Source organism: Desmodus rotundus, chromosome 5 (genome assembly GCF_022682495.2).
Source record: "Desmodus rotundus isolate HL8 chromosome 5, HLdesRot8A.1, whole genome shotgun sequence".
NCBI classification, from domain to species: Eukaryota; Metazoa; Chordata; class Mammalia; order Chiroptera; family Phyllostomidae; genus Desmodus; species Desmodus rotundus.
Window position 1 is genome coordinate 20,319,344 of NC_071391.1, and position 19,963 is coordinate 20,339,306.

Sequence of the window (19,963 nt, forward strand, 5' to 3'; positions counted from 1 at the left end):
TTTCTCAGGGTCACTCTAATTTCTTTTTTAGCTGTTAGTAGAAACTGGCATAAGTTAGAGCTGAAATATCCTTCGCAGAATTCCAAAGAATTACTCCCTCTAGAGGTAGAGACGTGCTCCTATCTTGATTTGTCTACAGTGACTGAGTGGCTGAAGAATTACTGTTACCATACTTGTTTGTAGTCAGTGAGATCAAGACATGGGGTCCATAATTAAACTGAGACCTTACCAGCATAGCTACTATTGGCATGCATGTGAGTGTTGGGGGTGGGGGGTATGAGTTTGAAGAGTAAGTACTTTGGTTTTACTTACCATGTATTTGAGTAAAAATAGTTCTTTTCATGTCACCTCACCATTGAGTTCATCAGGTACAACTTTAAGGCTTCTCTAATAAGCATACACAAACATTTAAATGAACCACATTAGAAGAGTACTCATTTCTTCCCAATGATAAACTGTTTTTGCCTAACACATTTCTAGGCTTATGTTTCAATCACCTTCAGAGCCTATTGTTCATTCCTTTGACAATATTTAACAGTTGTTGCTGTTCCTTCACTGGAGATGGAGTTGGATTCTGGAAATAGACAACGTCACACCAAAGATAATGCAGGTGTAATTCTCAGTATTACATTACTGCTTCAGGTCAAAAGGAAGTCGGAGCACAAGCTAACAAAATGGGTTTTCTGATTTGGCTCATAAATAGCTTCTAAGGTAAGTCCCAAACTGTTTACATAATATCAATAAAAAGTATATGACTTTCCAAGGTGACTATTTTAAGGGACTGCACTCATCTACAAGTATGAGTTTACCGTGTTAGGAGAAGAGAAAGCGTAATTAAAAAGAAATAGTTGGGTCAAAAAGCTCTGGGGTGAGATGAAGAGTGTCATGTTTGAGGATCAAAAGCGTGTCATCAGATCAGTCTGATCAGAACATAGCAAACAAGGGGAGTGAGGAGCGGCACAAGCCTGGAGAGACAAGCAGGGGCCCGGGCTTTGGGTCTTCCAACAGGAAAACAAAATCCCATATAACTTCATTCACATCATTTGACCTGTCTCCTCCTCTTTACCTCTGTTTCAGTGTTCCCTACATACTTTCAGCTCACTCTCCAGAAATACTGAACTGATAGCATTTCCAGTGAGCCCTCCTCGTTGCTTCATTACCAGGATTCCCTCTGCAGGACAATGGATTCCCTCTCGCACTTCATAACTCCTGTGAATGCCCTAGTCCATCTGGCCCATTCCTGTCCAGTCCTTACATCCCCATCTGCACAGCTGCTCCCCCAGGAAGCCTTCTCTGAACCCCATCACCTCCATCTCCTCCTTGATAGCTGTAGTGCTTACAAATCTCTGCTTCTATACTCAGAAGTACAAGAAACAAAACTTTTTTTTTCTGTCACTCAACTCACATTATATTTTGTGACAAAATCTTAATTTCAATAAATTTAGGTTCTCCCTCTTCACCTAACTTTTTAGCCAAGTTCCAGGGAGAAATACACTGCTAAGTTGTCAGAAGTGGGGGTGAGTGGGGGGTGAAGCACTGGCCTTTGGGGTCATCAACCCTCCTCACTAGCTTCTGCTATAGCATCCAAATTCCACCTGGCCTGAGGTGACCAGCATTGAAGATAACTGAGTTGTCCCACAGCCTTAACCACAAGGCATCCTCAGATCTCTCTCTCTCTCTCTCTCTCTCTCTCTCTCTCTCTCTCTCTCTCTCTCTCTCTCTTTCTCTCTCCCTCGCTTGCTCTCAGGTCCTGAGTGGGCTCACATAATAATGCAACAATAAAGCAGAGATTATTCTGCCCCTACCTCTCCCAGAGGGGCCACAGCTCTCTCTGCTAGACCATCTCAGACTTGTGTGTTTCTGTACCACCCTTGGGCACTTCCAGCTGCTTCTGCACCTTACTGGGTCAGAGACCCTCTTTCTCACTGTCTCTGGCTAAAGGTGGTCCCTGGCTACTTTCTTGCTTCTAGATGTCACTGGCCTTCCTGGCTCTATCAGGAAAGTAAGATCCACATTCTTTCTGCTCCTGGCTCCTAACATTCACATTATTTTTTCCAGATTTACTAAGGTAGAATTGACATACAACACTGCATAAATTTATGGTGTACAATGTAATAATTTGATATACCTATATATTGAGAAATGATTGATACAATAGTACCTTTAATACCAAACACTCTTTCTGGTACATTATAGTCATTGCTTCATAAATGTTCATTGATTTGAATTAAGTTCACTGTATATGGACTGAAATGTACTCACTTCTGTAGTTGTTGTCTTACTATCCTTCTGATTCTTTAATACATGAAGGGGGAGGTATGGAAATACATCCCTCGTGTTCTAAATATCTTTACCAATCAAAATATCTCATCTCACAGAACTTGGAAACACAAATTACAGAGTACTGCACAGAAGATGAGGTGAGGTCTTGGGTTAAATTGATTCTCTTTTCTAGCAAAAAGAGTTCAGAACAGATATCATGGTAAATTTAGATAGAAAAGGCAGCCATTCTAATTCACAGTGACAAGAATTTCAAATTATTTATATGCCACCAAATTGCTCTGTGGCACAGAATATTGCTTTTTGACTTGGAATTTAGCATAGATGACACCACCTTTTCCCAGACCTGAATCTGTCAGGAAGCACTCATATCTAAGAGGACTAATACCTCATTCTGGCCCCAGGTATAAATCTGGTAAATGTGTATATATTTAAATCATAATTTTGTAAGAATAGAGGGAGGAGTTATCAATAACACCCCTTTCAAAAGGCTGATTACTATTTATAGCTGAAGGGTAAAGATCCCTTGAGTGGTCTCTTTGGGGTATCCATCAGTAAGTATTTACTGAAAATCCAAGATCCACCAAAATATTACGGGGCCTGAAAAAACACATGGAAGATGAGCCCCATCCTTAGGGACCTTACAGTGTCACTGCGGTATGAGGCAAGGGGCCCGTACAGAAAAGTTACAGAAAATAAAGCAATAGGCACTTTAAGCAACTGGTGACAAATTTAAAATTAGGTATCCGTGCATAATTGTTTACTTTTTTAACCTAGGTATAATGGTACAATTAAGAAATTGGGCTAAAATATCTCTAAATTACCTTTGTTAGATTGACCTTTGCTGAAGTGATATGGCCAAGGTCATTGTAAAATGCAGAAAATGCTCCTTGAAGTATCATACAAAACACAGAAGAAGAGGGGTTTGGGTGTATAGGTAAAAAAACAATGGCTAAATGATCCATTTTAAACCATGAAAAAGTGTGAGTGTGGCATGACACAAAGATATTTGGTCTTGGTCCCTGGCTCCTGGCATAAACTTCCTAAAATGCTTGGTATCTCCTGAGTGATAAGGGTGAAATGAGTATCTTTTATTCTAATGAGGTGACTCTTGACAGGCCCCTAGAGAGCTTCAGGATGGGGGCAGGTGACTGGAAGATCAAGCCTAGATTAGAAGCTTGCAACTTTCAGCCCCATCCCCAAACCCCAACCTCTGGGTAAGAAAAGGGCTACAGACCGAGTTCAATCACCAATAGCCAATGATTTAATGCCATGCTTATTTAACAAACCCTCCATTAAACTAACCCTAAGCAGTTATTTTAGGGTGGCATGCTTCAGGGGGCCAGAAGCTTCTGCACTGAGGACCCTTCCAGACCTCACCCTATTGACCCCTGCATCTGGCTGTTCATTTTTATCATTTATGAGCCAGTTAATGTCAGTAAAGGGGTTTCCTGAGTTCTGTGAGCCAGTCCTGTGAATTCTGAAATCTAGGGGGGTAGTTATGGAAACCCCCCAAATTTGTATTTTACCATGCACAAGTATAGGTAGTCAGCGCACCTCATCTACAGCTGGCGTGTGAAGTAGGGGCAGTCGTGGAACTGAGCCCCTCACCTGCGGAGCCTGGGCCAACTTCAGATAGTTTACGTCAGAAAGAAATTTAACTGTAGAACATCCAGTTGGTATTGGAGAACTGGTTGCTGTGGGGTAAGAAAGAACTCTCAATGACCTTGAAGCCAAAAATGGAAAGATGGCTATGGGAGCATGAGGTATTTACTTGGCCCTTGTTCAGACCTCAGTATAAAAATGCACAGATCTTGGCCTCCGACTAAGTCAGTATGTATTTTGAGAAGGCAGAAATACATGGTCACCATCAGGAGCAAGGGAAAAGATTATGTAAAAGCCAGGGGGAAAAGGAAGTTTCCATGAGACAGAAGGGAAAAAATCAGGGGAAGAAATGCTGCCTTCACCAAACTGAGGCTCCTGCAGAACCTCCCTTCACCTCCTCCTGGTTGGACTCAGTCCTCAGAGGGAGTGAGATGCGTGCAGAAGGATGTGTATAACTGATGTCAAACATGTTTGAAATTGCCACTCTGTCATTTAAATGCATATGCCTAAACTTTCTCACTCTGGGACAAATCCCCACACACTTACTACTTTCCAAAAGCATTCTATTTGTGCTCCATTCCTGGCTGGGCGTGGCCTGCATCAGTTGCCTGCCTCAAACTCTTCAATGGTTTTCATTTGCACGTGGGTAGGATTGCAAGTTTCTTGACCCAATCCACCTAGTCCTAGGTGATGAGGCCTCTGTCTGATTCTCCACACTATTGCAGCCCCTCCCTCGCCTTTGCTTAATGGGCTCCAGCCAGAGGAAATTTTCTTCCATTCCTAAAAGTCCTGCCTCAGCATCTGCCCACAGGCTAAGTCTTCTCCAGTCTATCACCTCTCACCTGCCCTCAATCCACTCATTCTACTAGTCTCCACCTACCAGTTCCTCCTTCCTAGACGCTTTCTTTGATTCCCCAGTTTAAATTCCAAAAAAAATGAGGATAGTATAAGCAGCCTCTGAGACAACTTCAAGAGATACAACATTTACATCATATGGGTGCCAGAAGGAGAAGAGAAAGAGCAAGAAATTGAAATCTATTTGAAAATATAATGAAAGAAAATTTCCTTAATTTGGTGAAGGAAAAAGACACACAAGCCCAGGAAGCATGGGAAGTCCCAAACAAGATAGATGCAAAGAGGCCCTCTTCAAGATACATCATAATTAAAATGCCAAAGGTTAAAGATAAAGAGAGAATCTTAAAAGCAACAAGAAAAGAAGTTAGTTACCTACAGGGGAGTTCCCATAAGACTGTCAGCTGATTTCTCAAAAGAAATTTTGCAGGCTAGAAGGGATTGGCAAGAAATATTCAAAGTCACAAAAAGCAGAAACCCACAGCCAAGATTGCTCTATCCCCCAAAGCTATCATTTAGAATCGAAGGGCAGATAAAGGGCTTCGCAGACAAGAAAATACTAAAGGAGTTTATCATCACCAAACCATTGTTATATGAAATGTTAAATGAGCTTATTTGAGAAAAAGAAAAAAATTAAAACTATGAACAATGAAATGGCAAAAATACATATCTATCAACAATTGAATCTAAAAAACAAACTAAGCAAACAAGAACAGAGACAGAATCATGGATACAGAGAGCGTTTTGATGGTTGCCAGATGGGATGTGGATGTGGGGGAATGGGTGAAGAGGTGAGGGGATTAAGAAGTACAAATAGTACAAATACATAGTTACAGAATCGCCATGGGAATGTAAAGTACAGTGTAGAAAATGGAGTAGCCAAAGAACTTATACGCATGACCATGGAAATGAACAATGGTGGGGGAATTGCCTGAGGGACTAGGGGTGGTGCTGGGTGGAGGGGGGGCAAAGGGGGAAAAATCAGGACAACTATACTAGAATAATCAATAAAATATAATTTTTAAAAATATGCAGAAATAAAGAAAACATTCCTGTATTTCAGTTGCACCCAGACTTTTCCTTCCTGATGCCTGCTCGAGTGTATGGTCATGCATTTATAGGCTGATTGTTGATTGACGTCACCTCCCCCTCACTCTTTGTGAGCTGTGCTCATCTGCGTTGCTTACTCCTGTATCTCCCGTGCCAAGCACCCATTGTTTGCTCATAGAAGATGTTCTATAAATATTCGTTTAAAATATAGGCTGAAGTAGTTAGAAAAAGTATCAGAAACAATATAGAACTTAGCTGGGCCTTCAAGGGTAAGGAGATAACTTCATTCTTAAGTGCAAAGTTAATACTCAAGTACTTGGTCAAAGAGTACAAACTTTCAGTCACGGGTTTTCGTTCTGAGGAACTAGCATAGAGCATGGGGACTATAGGTACTAATATTGAATTGTACACTTGAAATTTGTTAAGACAGTAGATCTTCAGTGTTCTACACACACACAGTAACTACGTGAGGTGCAGGATGTGTTAATTAACTTGATTGTGCTAAATATTTCACAATGCATATGTATAGCACACCATCATGTTGTACCCTTTAAATACATATAATTTTGTTTGTCAATTATACCTCAAAGAAAGTAGGAAAAAGTGAAACAAGGCAATGGTAATACTAGCACAAAAATTGCTATATATTTCTGACTATAAGATGCTCTGGACCATAAGACGCACCTAGGTTTTAGAGGAGGAAAATAGGGGAAAAAAACCCACTCCACTGCCACCTCCCTCCCACCCCCAGCGAGCCAGGTAAGTTACATTCAGATTATAAGATGCACCCCCATTTTCCTCCCAAATTTCGGGGGGTAAAGTGCATCTTATAGTCCGAAAAATACGGCAGTCAAAGAAGATGCCATCCTGATGCTGGATCCCTAAGGCCCCTGCTATGCTGAGAGTTAACGGGTCACTTGCTGGATTGTGGGTTTCTGGAGAACGGCTCAGGGCTGCCAGAATAGGGAAGGGGACTTGGGGCCTCGGAGCACAGGCTATTTACCTACAAACACAAACATATTTCAATGTTTTAAACCTGTATGGTTGCACAGAGGTGGCCGGGCCGAATCTCAGTTCTGAGTAGAAGGGAGCTAGAGGGTCTCCAGCAAAGGTGGCACTAGGATGCTTGAAAATCTGTGGATGATGGAGAGATGAGTGGAAGTGCTCAGGGAAGGTGGACAGAACTGGAGGGGAAATTGTGAAGATGTGACTTTGCCGTCTTCTGGCTGAAATAAGCTTCAGTGACCGTGTGTAACAGGAAGACAATAGTAGTACCAACTCCAAAGTGATCCAATGAGAAACCCACATGCAGAGCGCATGCCATGCTGGTTGCTGAGTGGTGGCCTGCTATTGCTGTTGTTACTATTGTTACTATTATTATATCATTATCCTTGGGGAGAGCACTGAACACCTCAGCTCTGCCAGTATCTGCAGAGTCCTGGGCAAGTCAACTCCTCTGGCCAAACTTTTGAGTAAATGAATATGTGAGTTTTCTGGGGAAGATCCAAATTTTTATCAGATTCTCAAAGGAGTTCAAACTCACTGATTTGCAAATCCTACATTTTCAAAGATATACTATTTACCTCAAGTATCCAGAACCAAATTATCTCATTGTACATTAAGATAAATTATACTCATTATCACTATCCTGTTGCCCTTTATTCTAAAGATCAACAAATTTATTTTGTGTTTCCCTCAAGAAAAAAGGTGTTACTTCAATTTTTAAATGTCAAACTCAACATTATTATTTTAATATAAATCACAATACTCACAGTGTCCAAATTTTAAACTTTTATTTCAAATACTTAAACATAAAGGTGTTACTAGTAAACATAATATTAATGAGTAGAAATATTAAAATATAAAAATAAGTATGAAAACACATGCTTTATTGACTTTGAAAACCTTTGACATGGAAGTATACCAGGTTCCCCACATCAGATAAATCCATTTCCTCCTGGTACCTGAACTTTCCCTAAAACAAGAAAAAAGAAGACTCTCGATAGCCATTAAACAAACTTTATGGTTATTTGTAAGAAAATAAAGTGAAGGACAATGCCACAAAAAAAAAAAACTCACCAAAAATTATCTCTAAGGTATATGACTGAAGTTAAAGGGGAAAAAATAGGGCCAAAACATACGCTCATTTAAAATCGCTTAACATTGAAAGAATAGACCCTCTCTCATACAATAACTGAAGATATGTACAAATCTGCAATCAAAAGTCACTTGCACCCAAATGATCATTTGTTCCTCCCAACCACCACTGGTACTTATAAATCCTAACTCCTAGCTGTATGGAATTTGAATTCTGTTTGCAAATTCCCACATGCAAGACCCACATGTTCAACAACAACAAAAAAATAAAATAACATCTTTAACTTCATCTATTTTGTGTGAAAACAAATTGGGGCAAAACTAAATTCCAGTTCGCCTATAAGGAAAAGGCATCTGTTCCTCCCGTTCTTACTTCTCCATGCAGGTTTATTAATCCCCAAAGTGCTTTTTCACCTCACACGGACCATTCATCACTTTTCATCAGCCATTATCACTGGTCCCTGCAGTGCCCCTTGGTGGGTTGGAAGGAGAACTTGTAGAATCAGATTTCACGGGAGGAAAATGCATTGCACTTGTGAGGTTCCTGTCTCTGCTTCAAAAAAATGCTCCATTCATCACAGTGAATTTCTCTGGAGTAGGTGACTGCATTTGCAATGGGCATTGTCAAAAATCAAACTTGAATATAAAAGCAGGGTCAGGGATGTTGCAATCTCAACAATGAGGGCAAAAACAACCACAGGCAACATTTCTACATGTTGAAATTCCTGTGGCCAGATGTTTTTGGGGTTTATCAAAATGCGATCCAAATGAGGGATTATTGGGATGGCTGGGCTGTAAATCATGCTGTTAGTCACATGCATTCCAAATAGTTCCTACGATGCTGGAAAGGGGGAAATTAATACTGGAAAGTATTTACAGTACCACCAGTTAAGTAACAGACTGGAAATGGGAAGAAATCTACAAACTATTGCCAGCACGCTTTAAGGACTAGGATGAGTACATGAAGTCAGCTGCTTTATTAGTGCAGAGACATGCTGTAAGGATTAATTGGAATGAAGAAAAAGGGTGGTTCATTTACAAAATGCAAAACTTTCACTTTCAAGAAAAAACAAAATTGAAATATGCATATATTTTTGACGACTAAACTACATGTGTCTTTGTAATTTTTATATATTCTATATAGAAAAAGAAAAAAACTGCTGTATTTATTAAGTGGAAAATACAGGGCTCAATCCCCATAAAACCTCCAAGTGCCTATCGTTTAGGAAAATGCCACTGATGCATGTTTGACAACTGCGAAGCTCTTTGGAATACTGTGTATGAAGCGTGGCAATTACGGTCAACAGAATCAAAGGAAGAAAAAACTAATTAGCACTGACATATCATTTTGACTCACTAGCATATGAAATCCCATGCCTGCTCTAAGCTGCCAGCAATTGGCAATTCCCACATTTCTAAGGATGCAAACAATACTTTCCAAATAAGTGGAGCCACCAGAAGTTTGGGGGTTCTTGGGAGCTTCAGCATTACCTTCTTATGTCAAAAGTCCTAAAGCACACCAATAACCTAAATACCCGCCCTCCCTGCCCCCAAGAAACATAATCCCGGGATTATGAACTGTGGGGATTAATTGTGGATCCTAAACAAATATGATCCTGCCTTATTAAAAAAAAAAAAAAAAGGTTAGTTGTTGAACTAGAAAGAACATGGAATCTGGACACAAAATACTTATGTTCAAATTCCAGATCGGTATGTATTATCTCCGTGACTTTGAAAAAGTCATTTAATCCTCCATCAAATAGGGGTAATAGCAATGTCTACATCCACCCCACAGAAAAATGAGGCAAAAAGGAATGTGGAAATATTCCAAAGTTCCAAAAAATAAAAACACTTTACAAATGTTAACTCTTCCACTGTAATATGAGCAGTCTTACCTAAACTTAGCAAGTGGGAAAAGTACAAAGGTATCCTGCTACAAAGATATTAAAACACTGAATATAAACCAATCAAGAATAACCCATTGCAGAGGGTAATGCTCCAGGAAACCTGGATTTAGTATAAAGTGACCCAGGTATCAGATGGAGAAAATCTGGCAGAAATTTTCGACAAGACATTAAATCTGTTTTTATACAGTGAGCAAATCCAGATTGTAAAGGCCTCGGTGGCTTTGAGATTGTAGGACAAAACATTTGGAGACTGCATTAATTAAAGTTAAAAGGTACAAAGAATAATCACACCTGGCTCCTGATAGCTAAGTAAACATGAATTACTAAGAGACTTAGTAACTAACTGTAGCTAACAGGTGTATTCTTCTAGCTTCATTACTGAAAAATCCATGGCAGCGGATGACCTCCTAAACTTTTAAGGTTACAGTGGACACATTATTTCAACCTAGAAAAGGTCTAATTTTCCAAAAAAAATTTGGATGTAGGGTATTCAGGTATAGAGGTACAAAATGGGAAAACATGGTGAGGGTCACTGTGCCACACAAATGTAAGATATTATTATTATTATTAGAGAGATATGGAAAGCTCTTCAGATCTTATAAAGTAAGCCGAGATATGTGAAAATTGTAACACAAAGAATTCTACAATATTGGTATAGAAAACACTGTATCTCGATAAAAACTATAATAAATGGAGAGGAGGGAATGGAAACCACAAGACAAATTCCTTCCCTGGCCTCTCTGGTCATTCTTCTTGGACAACCTTGGCTTTGATTTTCACATCACTCATTCACACATGCACATATCTTTGTTCATCTCTGGTCCTCTGCAGTTACTCCTATTCTGAGCTACTGAGCTTTTCAAATAACTGCTTTCTCCTGTTGCTTCTCTGACCTCCCTAAAAGGTGCAAGCAATCAGCACATCCGTTATCCATTCCTGACTGGTTTCAGCATCTGCACCTCTCCCACCTACCACCACCTGGTTGGTCACCCCCTGCACACAAGAGCGAAGGGTGCTAGGAGAAGGTCTCGGTGCAACCCAAAGGAAAACTCATTTGCAAAACCACCTCATAAGCGGCTGCCCTACTTAAAATTCCATTGAATCCTGAGTTTCCAGAGAGTCCTCTAGGCCTAACGGGTCCTCCTCTAAACATCCCTGGGAGTTTATGGAAGACCCAGAGTTTTTTAATGCATTATGAGCATTCATAAACTTCTGAAGGTATTTGGAAGTATACAACCAGTGATGCTTCAAGACGTCTTCCATTTCGTAGCACTTGGACTGCCTGGCGTTCATTTTCCTAAAGCGCCTGAACAGTTTGTTGCCTGACTCATTTCCCTCACTTGCCCAGGCCCCGATGGAGCCGTCCCTCTCAATAATTTCAGGGACGTGTGCCAGGGTTTTGTGAAAATAATTGGTGATTTTGCCTTCATATCTATACTTGAACTTGGTAGAGAGGAGCTCAGCAAACCGCTGTGAATTGAAACTGTACTGGCAGAGAGACTCTGGGCACTCTTTAGCGGGGCATGAGGAGCGCCACACAGGTTTCATCTTCAGGTAAAGGTCCATCAGCTCCCTCAGGGCTTCGTGCCTCTCCTCGGAGGGAATTAATTCACACACGGCTTCGACAGTGTCTTTGGTCATGAGCTTCCTGGCAAAGTTGCCATTCATCCTCATGATTGGCTTCAGGTTCATCTTCTTCCGGAGGTGCTTGTCCAAGGTAGCCTGCCATCTTTTCCTTTCCTCTTTGGAGGCACTGGGATTCTTATACACCTCCCCTATCTCTAGCTGGAAAATCTTGTAGAACTCAGCTGCATTGCCAATGTCACAGTGGAGTGCATCTATGGAAGGGACAGTCTCAATGAAGGGCTTGGCCGAGACGCCTTTCACCCGATCCCGGAGTTCTTCCACAGACTCATGGAATGGGTTGGAACGCCAGACCTCATATCGCTCCAGGTTCTCCGCGTGGCTTCTGGTTATGGAGTGCAAGACAAGGTTTTGAGAGGCTTCCAGGCGGGTGGCATCACAAAGGGTGCAGATGTAGACCGAGCCAGAAGCCTCGAGGCCTTCCACTTCACGGACAAGTTTCTCATCATATCCAGTGCCCCTGAAGATGAACTTGAAAGTCCGGAGGATGCCTCCCATTTCAAGCATCAGCTCACTGTTCTTCATGGCCTCCCTCTCGGCAATCAGAGGGCTTAGGATGGCTGTGAGGGTCTCGTGGTCGGACTCATCTGCCAGCATAAGGCACAGGGGCTTGCAACACAGTTCAGAGTTAGGTTTGGCTTCCTCAAACACCTTCACACTCTGTGAGCCGTGTGCTACAGTGATTTTCATGACTGTGAATGAGAACCGAACCGCCTTTTCTGGAACTGCTGGCCCACTCCCATGCTTCTCACTCACATCTCCCATTCCGTCACAAGACTCCTTCACCACGACAGTGAAGGGGCCGTTCAGGTAGTCATCAAGGTCTTGGGCTCTCATGCCTCCCAGGATGTCTTCTTCCATGTCCATCAGGGCAGATACCAACGCTGCATCATAGCGAAACCGCTTGGCGATGGTGTCTACTGGGTAATCGTCCACAGAGGAGGACAGTCCAGACAGGCCATCAATAATGCCCACATCGGTGCTAGAAGACACGTTCTTCAGAGGTGGCTGCCACTCGAAGGGGTGGTAGCCCGGCAGAAGGACCTTCTCAGCATTCCGAAGGGCATGCAAAGGCTGGAAAATCTGCCTCCCCGTGATGGCTTTCACAGTCCTGTACATCTTGTGGTACTGACTGCAGCTGAGGAAGGTGTTGACGCGGATGGCCAGGCACACAGCTGGCTGCAGGCCAGAGCCACGTCCCTGCATGATGGCCTCCAGCTCATCGGCTTGCCTGTGCTCATTTCTTGCCCTCAGCGCCAGCAGGAACAAGGTCAGGCACACAGACTTGACATCTCCACCTTCCTCTTTGTCAGCAAAGGCCTTCACCTGCAGCTTGAGCTCCCTCAGACGGTGCTTCTGAGCCCTCCGGGTCAGCGACAGGAGGTGCTGGCGGGGCCGGCCTCCTTTATTAATATGCACAAAAGTCTCTTTTGAGTTCTTGTGGGTTGAGACATGGTGATTATATTTTTCTAAGCTGACCTCCTCATTGCACTCTTTGGCGGGACATTTCACCATCAGGGAATTCAAGATGCTCAGAAAGGACTTCACTGGACTCTCCAGGTCGGTAGGGAAGCAGGGATATCGGCAAGAGGGACAATAGCTGCCCATGACTTTGAGGCATCTGAGAATGCAGATCCTGCAAAATACATGCTTACAGGTGGTCTCCACAGGATCAGCCAGAATGTGCTCACAAATCTGGCAGGAGATAGACTTCACAAAGTGCGCCGGGAAGTCCACTGCGAGGAGCTTGGTACTAAGATGAATCTTACTGCAGGTGGCAATCTGCCTCATCATTTCCTTGCTACTGACCTTTGCCTGAGCTGTCTTCTTGCGCTGACGTGCTCGTCTTGCTCGGTCAAGCACCATTTTGAGTTTTTTGCTGAGCTGCGCATTTGGCTGATGACTCTTCCTCTTGAGTCCCCGACGGGCAGTGTGGCAGATGTCACAGGATGGTGTGTGGGGGTGCCACTCCATGGTTGCATTCCTTGGGAAGTAGACCTCACTTGGGGCACTGCTGAACTTCCTGTGCATGATGCTCCAGCAGTTATGGCAGAACTCAGTGGGGTGGATCGAGTCAACATCTGCCTTCACATCAATCCGGAAAACTTTGGCAATGAGATCTGGCCAGGAAGTGACTCTCTTTTCCTTCTTTCGTAAAAGGACTTGGGTTTTAGCATCCACGGGCCCGTGGACTGGATATCTCGTATTGTGCTCTACATTTTTAAAAGAATTCCCACAGATGCGGCAGAGATGCCGAAGGTTGGCTTGGTGGATTGCTTTTTCTCTTACCTTCCCTTCATCATCAAGGGATTTCTTCAAAAACTTAGGGTGAGGCTTTAATGCTGGTTGTGTCAAGGCTGGCTTCTCGGCCCCAGCCTTGTCTGGGATTGCAGGAGATTGCTCTAGAGAGAGTTTCCCCTCAGAGGAATCTTTCTTTTCCATTTGAGCTTCTTCGGGCGCCTTTTCCAAGGATCTCACCCGGAACAGCTTAAATTTCCATTCTGAAAATTTAATGTGTGGGTGCTGGATTTCATCTGGAGCAGAACCGAGTCCCAGAGTGGGTGGCAAAGAGACAGCCATGCTGGCTGAATTGCCTGGGAACAATGAAAACAAGTCAGATTAGGAAATGATTTCAATATCTCACTGATGCATCTTGGAAGGAATACAAATAATACATTCAAATATTCATTCATTAATTCATCCAGAAAGTTACTTATTAAACCTCCTCTTGTAGTAGATTCTGTTGCGTGCTGACCGCACAGCAGAGGACATGGTAGTTGCCTGTTCTGGCACTGCTTGTGGTCTCTGAACCATGTATCGAAGTCCGTGCACCACCAGGTACTTCGCTTTGTTTTATGTACATGGGTTTGATGTATGTACACATGTACAATCTCATTTCCTTTCCACCAAACCCTTAAGGTCTCTGAGAACAGAATCTTTGAGTAAGTCAACTTTGTCTCCCCCAGATTCCTAGTACACAGGTGCTCAAGAGTTATTCACTGAGTACCTGCAAGGAAAAACTAGCTACTAAGACCAAAGAAAAGTCATATTTTTCACATTGCATTAGCCTCATTGTACTAGCTAAACAATATATTTCCAGCTTTTTAAAGCAGTCGTCTGGGAAGTAGGTTGTTTATTTCTTCCAAACAGGTCATAAAGGGATGATAAAGCTACTAACCCAAGAAACTAATTGCTCACTACTTGAAGGATACAGTGAATGTTGAGGTTTATGAACGCGAGCTAATAATAAGAATCATGGGTAGTAATTTTGTTTGCAATTCTAATTAGTGAACACTGCTGTAAATTATAAGGCTGTGTCTACATTAGAAACAAAAAAACACATTACTCTCTAAACCTGCATTACACCATAATGAGCACGTACAAAGATTCCAAAGGACTTATAAGATGAAAAATTCAAGTCGTTTCAGATATAAGCCTAAGCAACTTTGAGGTGGTTGTTGGGCTGCCATCCTGAAATTCATTCCTGGGCAATGGTCAATGGCTCTAGAGTCTGTAATAAGGGTGGGAATAATATTTATCTTCTGATAAAAAAAAAAGTGTGCTTTATGTATGCCAGGAAAACCTAAAAATCTGGGGTGTGGTGCAGACATCAATAAATAGGATACAGTCTGAAAATGCCATTGGGGTCCTTTCTAGAATCAATTAGCCCACTACTCTCAAACTTCTTTAGCACACGTAAGTGGAAAAAACAGCAATTGTATTTTCAACCTACCACCTTTCTCTCCCAAATTAGCCTAAGTTAACACTCTTGAATCACCAATTATATCAAGCGACATTTTCCCCATCCATTAATTAACTAACCAAAGTGGTGAGTTTTTTTTTTAATGATCATGGCGTCAGGGAGACGAACCCTCAGGTGAACACACTCGGGCTGCAGATGGGATGTGGGCGGGTGTGAAAGGGCTAATCCTGACTGCAGCTAACAAAGCTCCTTTTGGGGGCATCCCTTTAAACTCCTGAAGCCCCTTCCATCTTGCACACATTATGCTTCAGAAATTGCTGTTTTCCATAAAAAGGACTAGCCAATTTCCAAGACTTAGTTAAATGGAAAATCCTGTTAAATTGTTCTATATGCAGAACCACGTGAGAATGAAACAAATTCCAAACTTTTTAAAAGGTCTTACTAACCTCAAGAGTCCTTCTGCTCAACCCAACAAACATCTCAACATCGCTTACGGTTCAGTTATGTTCCTAAACCCCATCCTGTGTCAGAGGCGAAGGCTTTCCATGTCTTCCCTGTTCTAGTGGCTTGAACTCATCCCCAAATGCCTTTTCATTCCTTTAGCCTTTCCCTTTCCAGTCTTTTGTGAATGCACTCGTGGTCTGGGATTCAGAGACAATAATAATCCTCTCTGGAGCTAATCACAATGAGTCAGTCAAGCACCAGGCACGTTGGAAAGATCCCTAGAACTATCTTCCCTCCCTTCCCGCTCCTCTGCTGACTCCCACTGGTCTGTAATGTTATATCAGAATCTACCGAAACGCATTTATGTAACTACTCCCAGGAAAGAGTGCCATCGTCAAGCAGCTATTAACGACTGACATAAAAAGCAAACGTATTTATTAGATTGTTTTCCAACTCAACTCCTAAAACTTATTCAAACTAGAAGCAAGAAGCAGGGGAGGGGGCACTGTTATTCTTGCTTTTGGAGGAATATTTGCCAAAATGCTAATAATAGTTTTCAGTGGAAGCTATCAATATTTCAAGTTTTTTATCTCTACCTATGATTTTTACTTTTTCTAAAATTACCATGTATTACTATTAGAAGATAAAATTTTTAAGAGCTATAGCTAATGAGCTTTTTAATCTATCTAATAGCATAGATGAAAAATATTGCTATTTCTCAACTTTAATGATGGTGTGAGGAAATGAAGATATCTTGGAAGGAGTGTACATTAGTGTAATATCTCTAGTGGACCACTTAGCAATGTCTTTAAAAAGCTGAAATATATTTTATATTTGGTGCAGTAAATCTGCTTTTAGGAAGTTTTCTATAGAAACAGTCCAGCCCTGGCTGGTGTGCCTCAGTGGATTGAGCGCCAGCCTGTGAACTGAAAGGTCGCCAGTTCGATTCCCAGTCAGGGTGCATGCCTGAGTTGCAGGCCAGGTCCCCAGCAAGGGGTGCATGACAGGCAACCACACACTGATGTTTCTCTCCATCTCTTTCCCCCTCCCTTCCCCTCTCTAAATTAAATAAATGAAATCTGTAAAAAAATAAAAGAAAGAGTCCAACAGGTTATTCTTGTAGGAATAACCATTCCACAGGATATCCCCACTTACATGGAGACAGAGAGAAAGATTGGTTTTAAAAACGGTTACCTTAAAACAGGAAACAGCATAAATAATCACCCATAGGGTATTATTAAACCATGGTCAGTATAGAATGGAATAGCATACAGAAACTTAAAATTTCTACATGCATTGATGTATATGTGCAATTTCTATATGCACCGATAATATGACAAGATGCCCACATGTCAAAACAGAGAACAGACAACAGCAATGTAGGGCGCCTTTTGTGCATGTTTGCTCGTATTTCCGTACACCTGAAGGCGCAGAGATTCTGGAATGGTATGCCCTAAAATCTTAGCCACGTTTACTCTCCAGAAAATAAAATTAGCACTGCTAAGAAGGTCTCTTTATTTTATATTTTATTCCTGTATCATTCAAGTTTTTCACAACAAACATTATTTTTAAAAATTTGTCATCAATTCGGTTTAGGGGAAAATGTTTTAAAGACCAGATTTACATGTATATTCATGGTCACTTTTTCATATTTCTTTCTATATTTGCCCCCAGAAAAGTTTAAGACCTGGCTAAACCTCAAATCTGACCATCATCTTTAGCTTATCTTTCTTTTCCAGTAAGCATGTAGAGGACGGACTAAAACATGAACCTGTAGACAACATGAAGTTAGAAAAGAGTTGTTTTATAGCCACTTTTTTCACACTAGGGAATCTTGCAAATGCTCGCTCTCCTTTCTCCTAAACAAAAGTTCCCCATGGTGGACCAACCTCAGAATCTAAAATGCAGAGTGGCTGTTGCTGGCTCAGGGCCGTTCCCATTGGACACTGCCATCTCAGCCTCACCCTCGCCTGCCATCACAGCTACAGCGGTCCCCTGTAGCAGGCACAGAGCCATCTGCACAAACCAGTCTGGGTGGCTTGGATGACGCAGAAGCTGTCATTGGTGGGGAGTGTTATCAGTTACTTCAGGAGGTTGGGCCACAGCAACAGCATCACCCCTCACCCTAGTCCAGCTCCTCACCCTGCACACATATCCATCCTAGTACTTGGCCCTCAGTCTCCCCTCTTAACATATTCAAGTTGGTCGACACACAATTTCTAAGTGACTCATGTATGCCCAGGTGTGACCCCCTCATTGTCACACCTGTTCCACTCATGTGTTCATTCACTGCACAAATACTAATTTCTACAATTTGCCCAGCAACATCATCCAAAAGTTGGCAGCATCAAAAGCTTTTCTCTAAGTCTCAGGCAGCCACAAAATATCCCCAAGGGCCTTGCCTTTCCCCAGGCAACTTACTGCTTGAACCACTTCAGAAAGAGAAGTTCATTGTCACAACCCCTGGCCAGGAATCCTGGCTCGAGCCCATAATGTCCAAGCAGGATTTCTACAGGATTTCTCAATATTATTATGTATCAGAATCATCAGGGAGCTTGTGCTTTAAAAAATAGTAACAATGCAAATTACCAGGTCCCAGAGATTCTGATTCAGCTTATCTGAGATGCAGCCCAGAAACTGCACTTTTTAACAAACATTCAAGGATGCTGCTATGAGCGGCCCACAGGCCACACAGTGGGAAATACTGGCCTCCTATTTAGTCCACGGAATTCCTGGCAATACCTGGTAACAGCTGGGAAAGTACACACTCCTTCTCATCCTGCAATCTCCTTGCTCCTCATAATTTTTTCTTGCCTGGACCAGCACAGTACTTTTTCCCCTGAGATCTCACACCTTTCCTTCTGCTGATTTGTTTACGCATCCACGCAAGGAGCACACACCTTCAACCCTTCCTCTGCCTACCGCATCCATTTGTAGGCACTCCAGTATTTTGTGCTTTCTCTACAAACATGCAGTGTCTTCCTAAACTTGGCTTCTTATTCCTTTCCCATTTTCATACATCAGAGAGCAAAATCAAATTAATGTCAGCTTCCTTCACTCCCTCCCTTCATCCCCTGCAAGGAAAAAAGCCCAAGTATTTCTGATTAGAAACATAAAAATGGACATAAATATAGAGCCGGAGGCAGGGAAAGTCCGAGTGTTACCTTGCTCAGCAGGCTGCCTGGGCAAAGTGTTGGGATGTCTGTAATTCGGTTGATGTTATTGGGTACCAACAAGAAAGCAAAGTGTGTTCTCTTCTCCCTCTTGCTCTCTTGTCCCTCAGAGCAGATGGCTGCATTATTTATCGGCTTCCATTGTCCTTCCCAGCCTCCCCCTCCCCCAGGGGGCTAACCACAGACGAAGGCAGCCAATCACGGCCTAGGAGCCCCCAGCTCCAGCTGGCACCTGGCCCTTCAGGAAGCTTTGCTGGGGAACCTGAGTGTAGAACTGCACACGGGTGTGTGCTGGAGCATTGCCAAAGCTGCCAGTTCAGTCCCCTGTTTGTTGGGAAATGCTCTTGTCAACATAAGCTCTGCTTCTGCCAAGATGCTATCACTCTTTGCCTCAGTTTCCCCCTCTGTGCAATGGAAATGCTAATAGTATATACTTCAAAGAGTCGATGAGGTTATACAGTGAGTGTTACAGGGAAGTGTTGGAACAGTGTCTGCCCTTAGTACAATAGATACCCATCAAATACTAACTATATAGTAATTTTTTGTTATTATTTAGAAGTGGTATCCAAAGCACCCCAGAATCCTCCCGCCTGGTCAGTTCTCAGGGGAGGCTGGGCTCCTTCTCACAACACTAACTCTAAACACTGTAGAGTTTTCCAGTCCACAGACTTCAATGCCTCAATTTCCTCCTCTACAAGCTAGGATTGATCAATATCAGCTCCTAATTATTGAGGGCAAAAAGCTGGGCTTCTGAGTGCTTTACATATCGTTTGTCACAACAACCTGGTCGTCTGATATTCTTTTCTCCAAAGAGAAGCAGCAGCAGCTTGGAGCAATGAAGAGCCTGCCAGTGTTCGCATAGCCTCTACCTAGTGAAGGCGGAGTGGGCTTCCAGAGCCCGTGTTCTTCCCTGCTGCAGTCTATTGTAAAAGGAGAGCACTGAAGGCCACTTGTAGCAACTGCGCGGATGACTCAGTAATGAGCATCAGTGTACCTGGCACAGTCTGTATTCCAAAACCCCTTACAGCTCTCAGACCAGCTTTATCCTCTAAGCACCGCTGTGTTCAGCTAGTATGTGAGGGATCACCTTGCTCTCACTTGGTCCTCAGCACCAGCAGTCAAAGAGGCTGATGCAAGGATTTCTCCATGCTCTGCTGCCTTTATGAGATACTCCTCTTATATCCCCACTGTTCTGGGCTCGGGCCTAT

At 42.6% G+C, this 19,963-nt stretch overlaps 1 protein-coding gene across 1 annotated transcript; it reads right to left on the reverse strand.

Moving 5' to 3' along the window:
- Positions 1-10,386: 10,386 nt before the first annotated feature.
- Positions 10,387-18,877, reverse strand: RAG1 (recombination activating 1). The gene is made up of 2 exons (XM_024558641.3): positions 18,747-18,877; positions 10,387-14,029 (listed from the first exon to the last, which is right to left on the reverse strand). The coding sequence occupies exon 2, from the start codon at positions 14,013-14,015 to the stop codon at positions 10,878-10,880; it is 3,138 nt and encodes a 1,045-aa protein (XP_024414409.2). The 5' UTR covers positions 14,016-14,029; positions 18,747-18,877; the 3' UTR covers positions 10,387-10,877.
- Between the last annotated feature and the right edge of the window lie 1,086 nt (positions 18,878-19,963).

Bases quoted from the DNA above. Each gene is read 5' to 3' on its own strand.
- RAG1 (XM_024558641.3), bottom strand. From the start codon at position 14,015: ATGGCTGTCTCTTTGCCACCCACTCTGGGACTCGGTTCTGCTCCAGAT.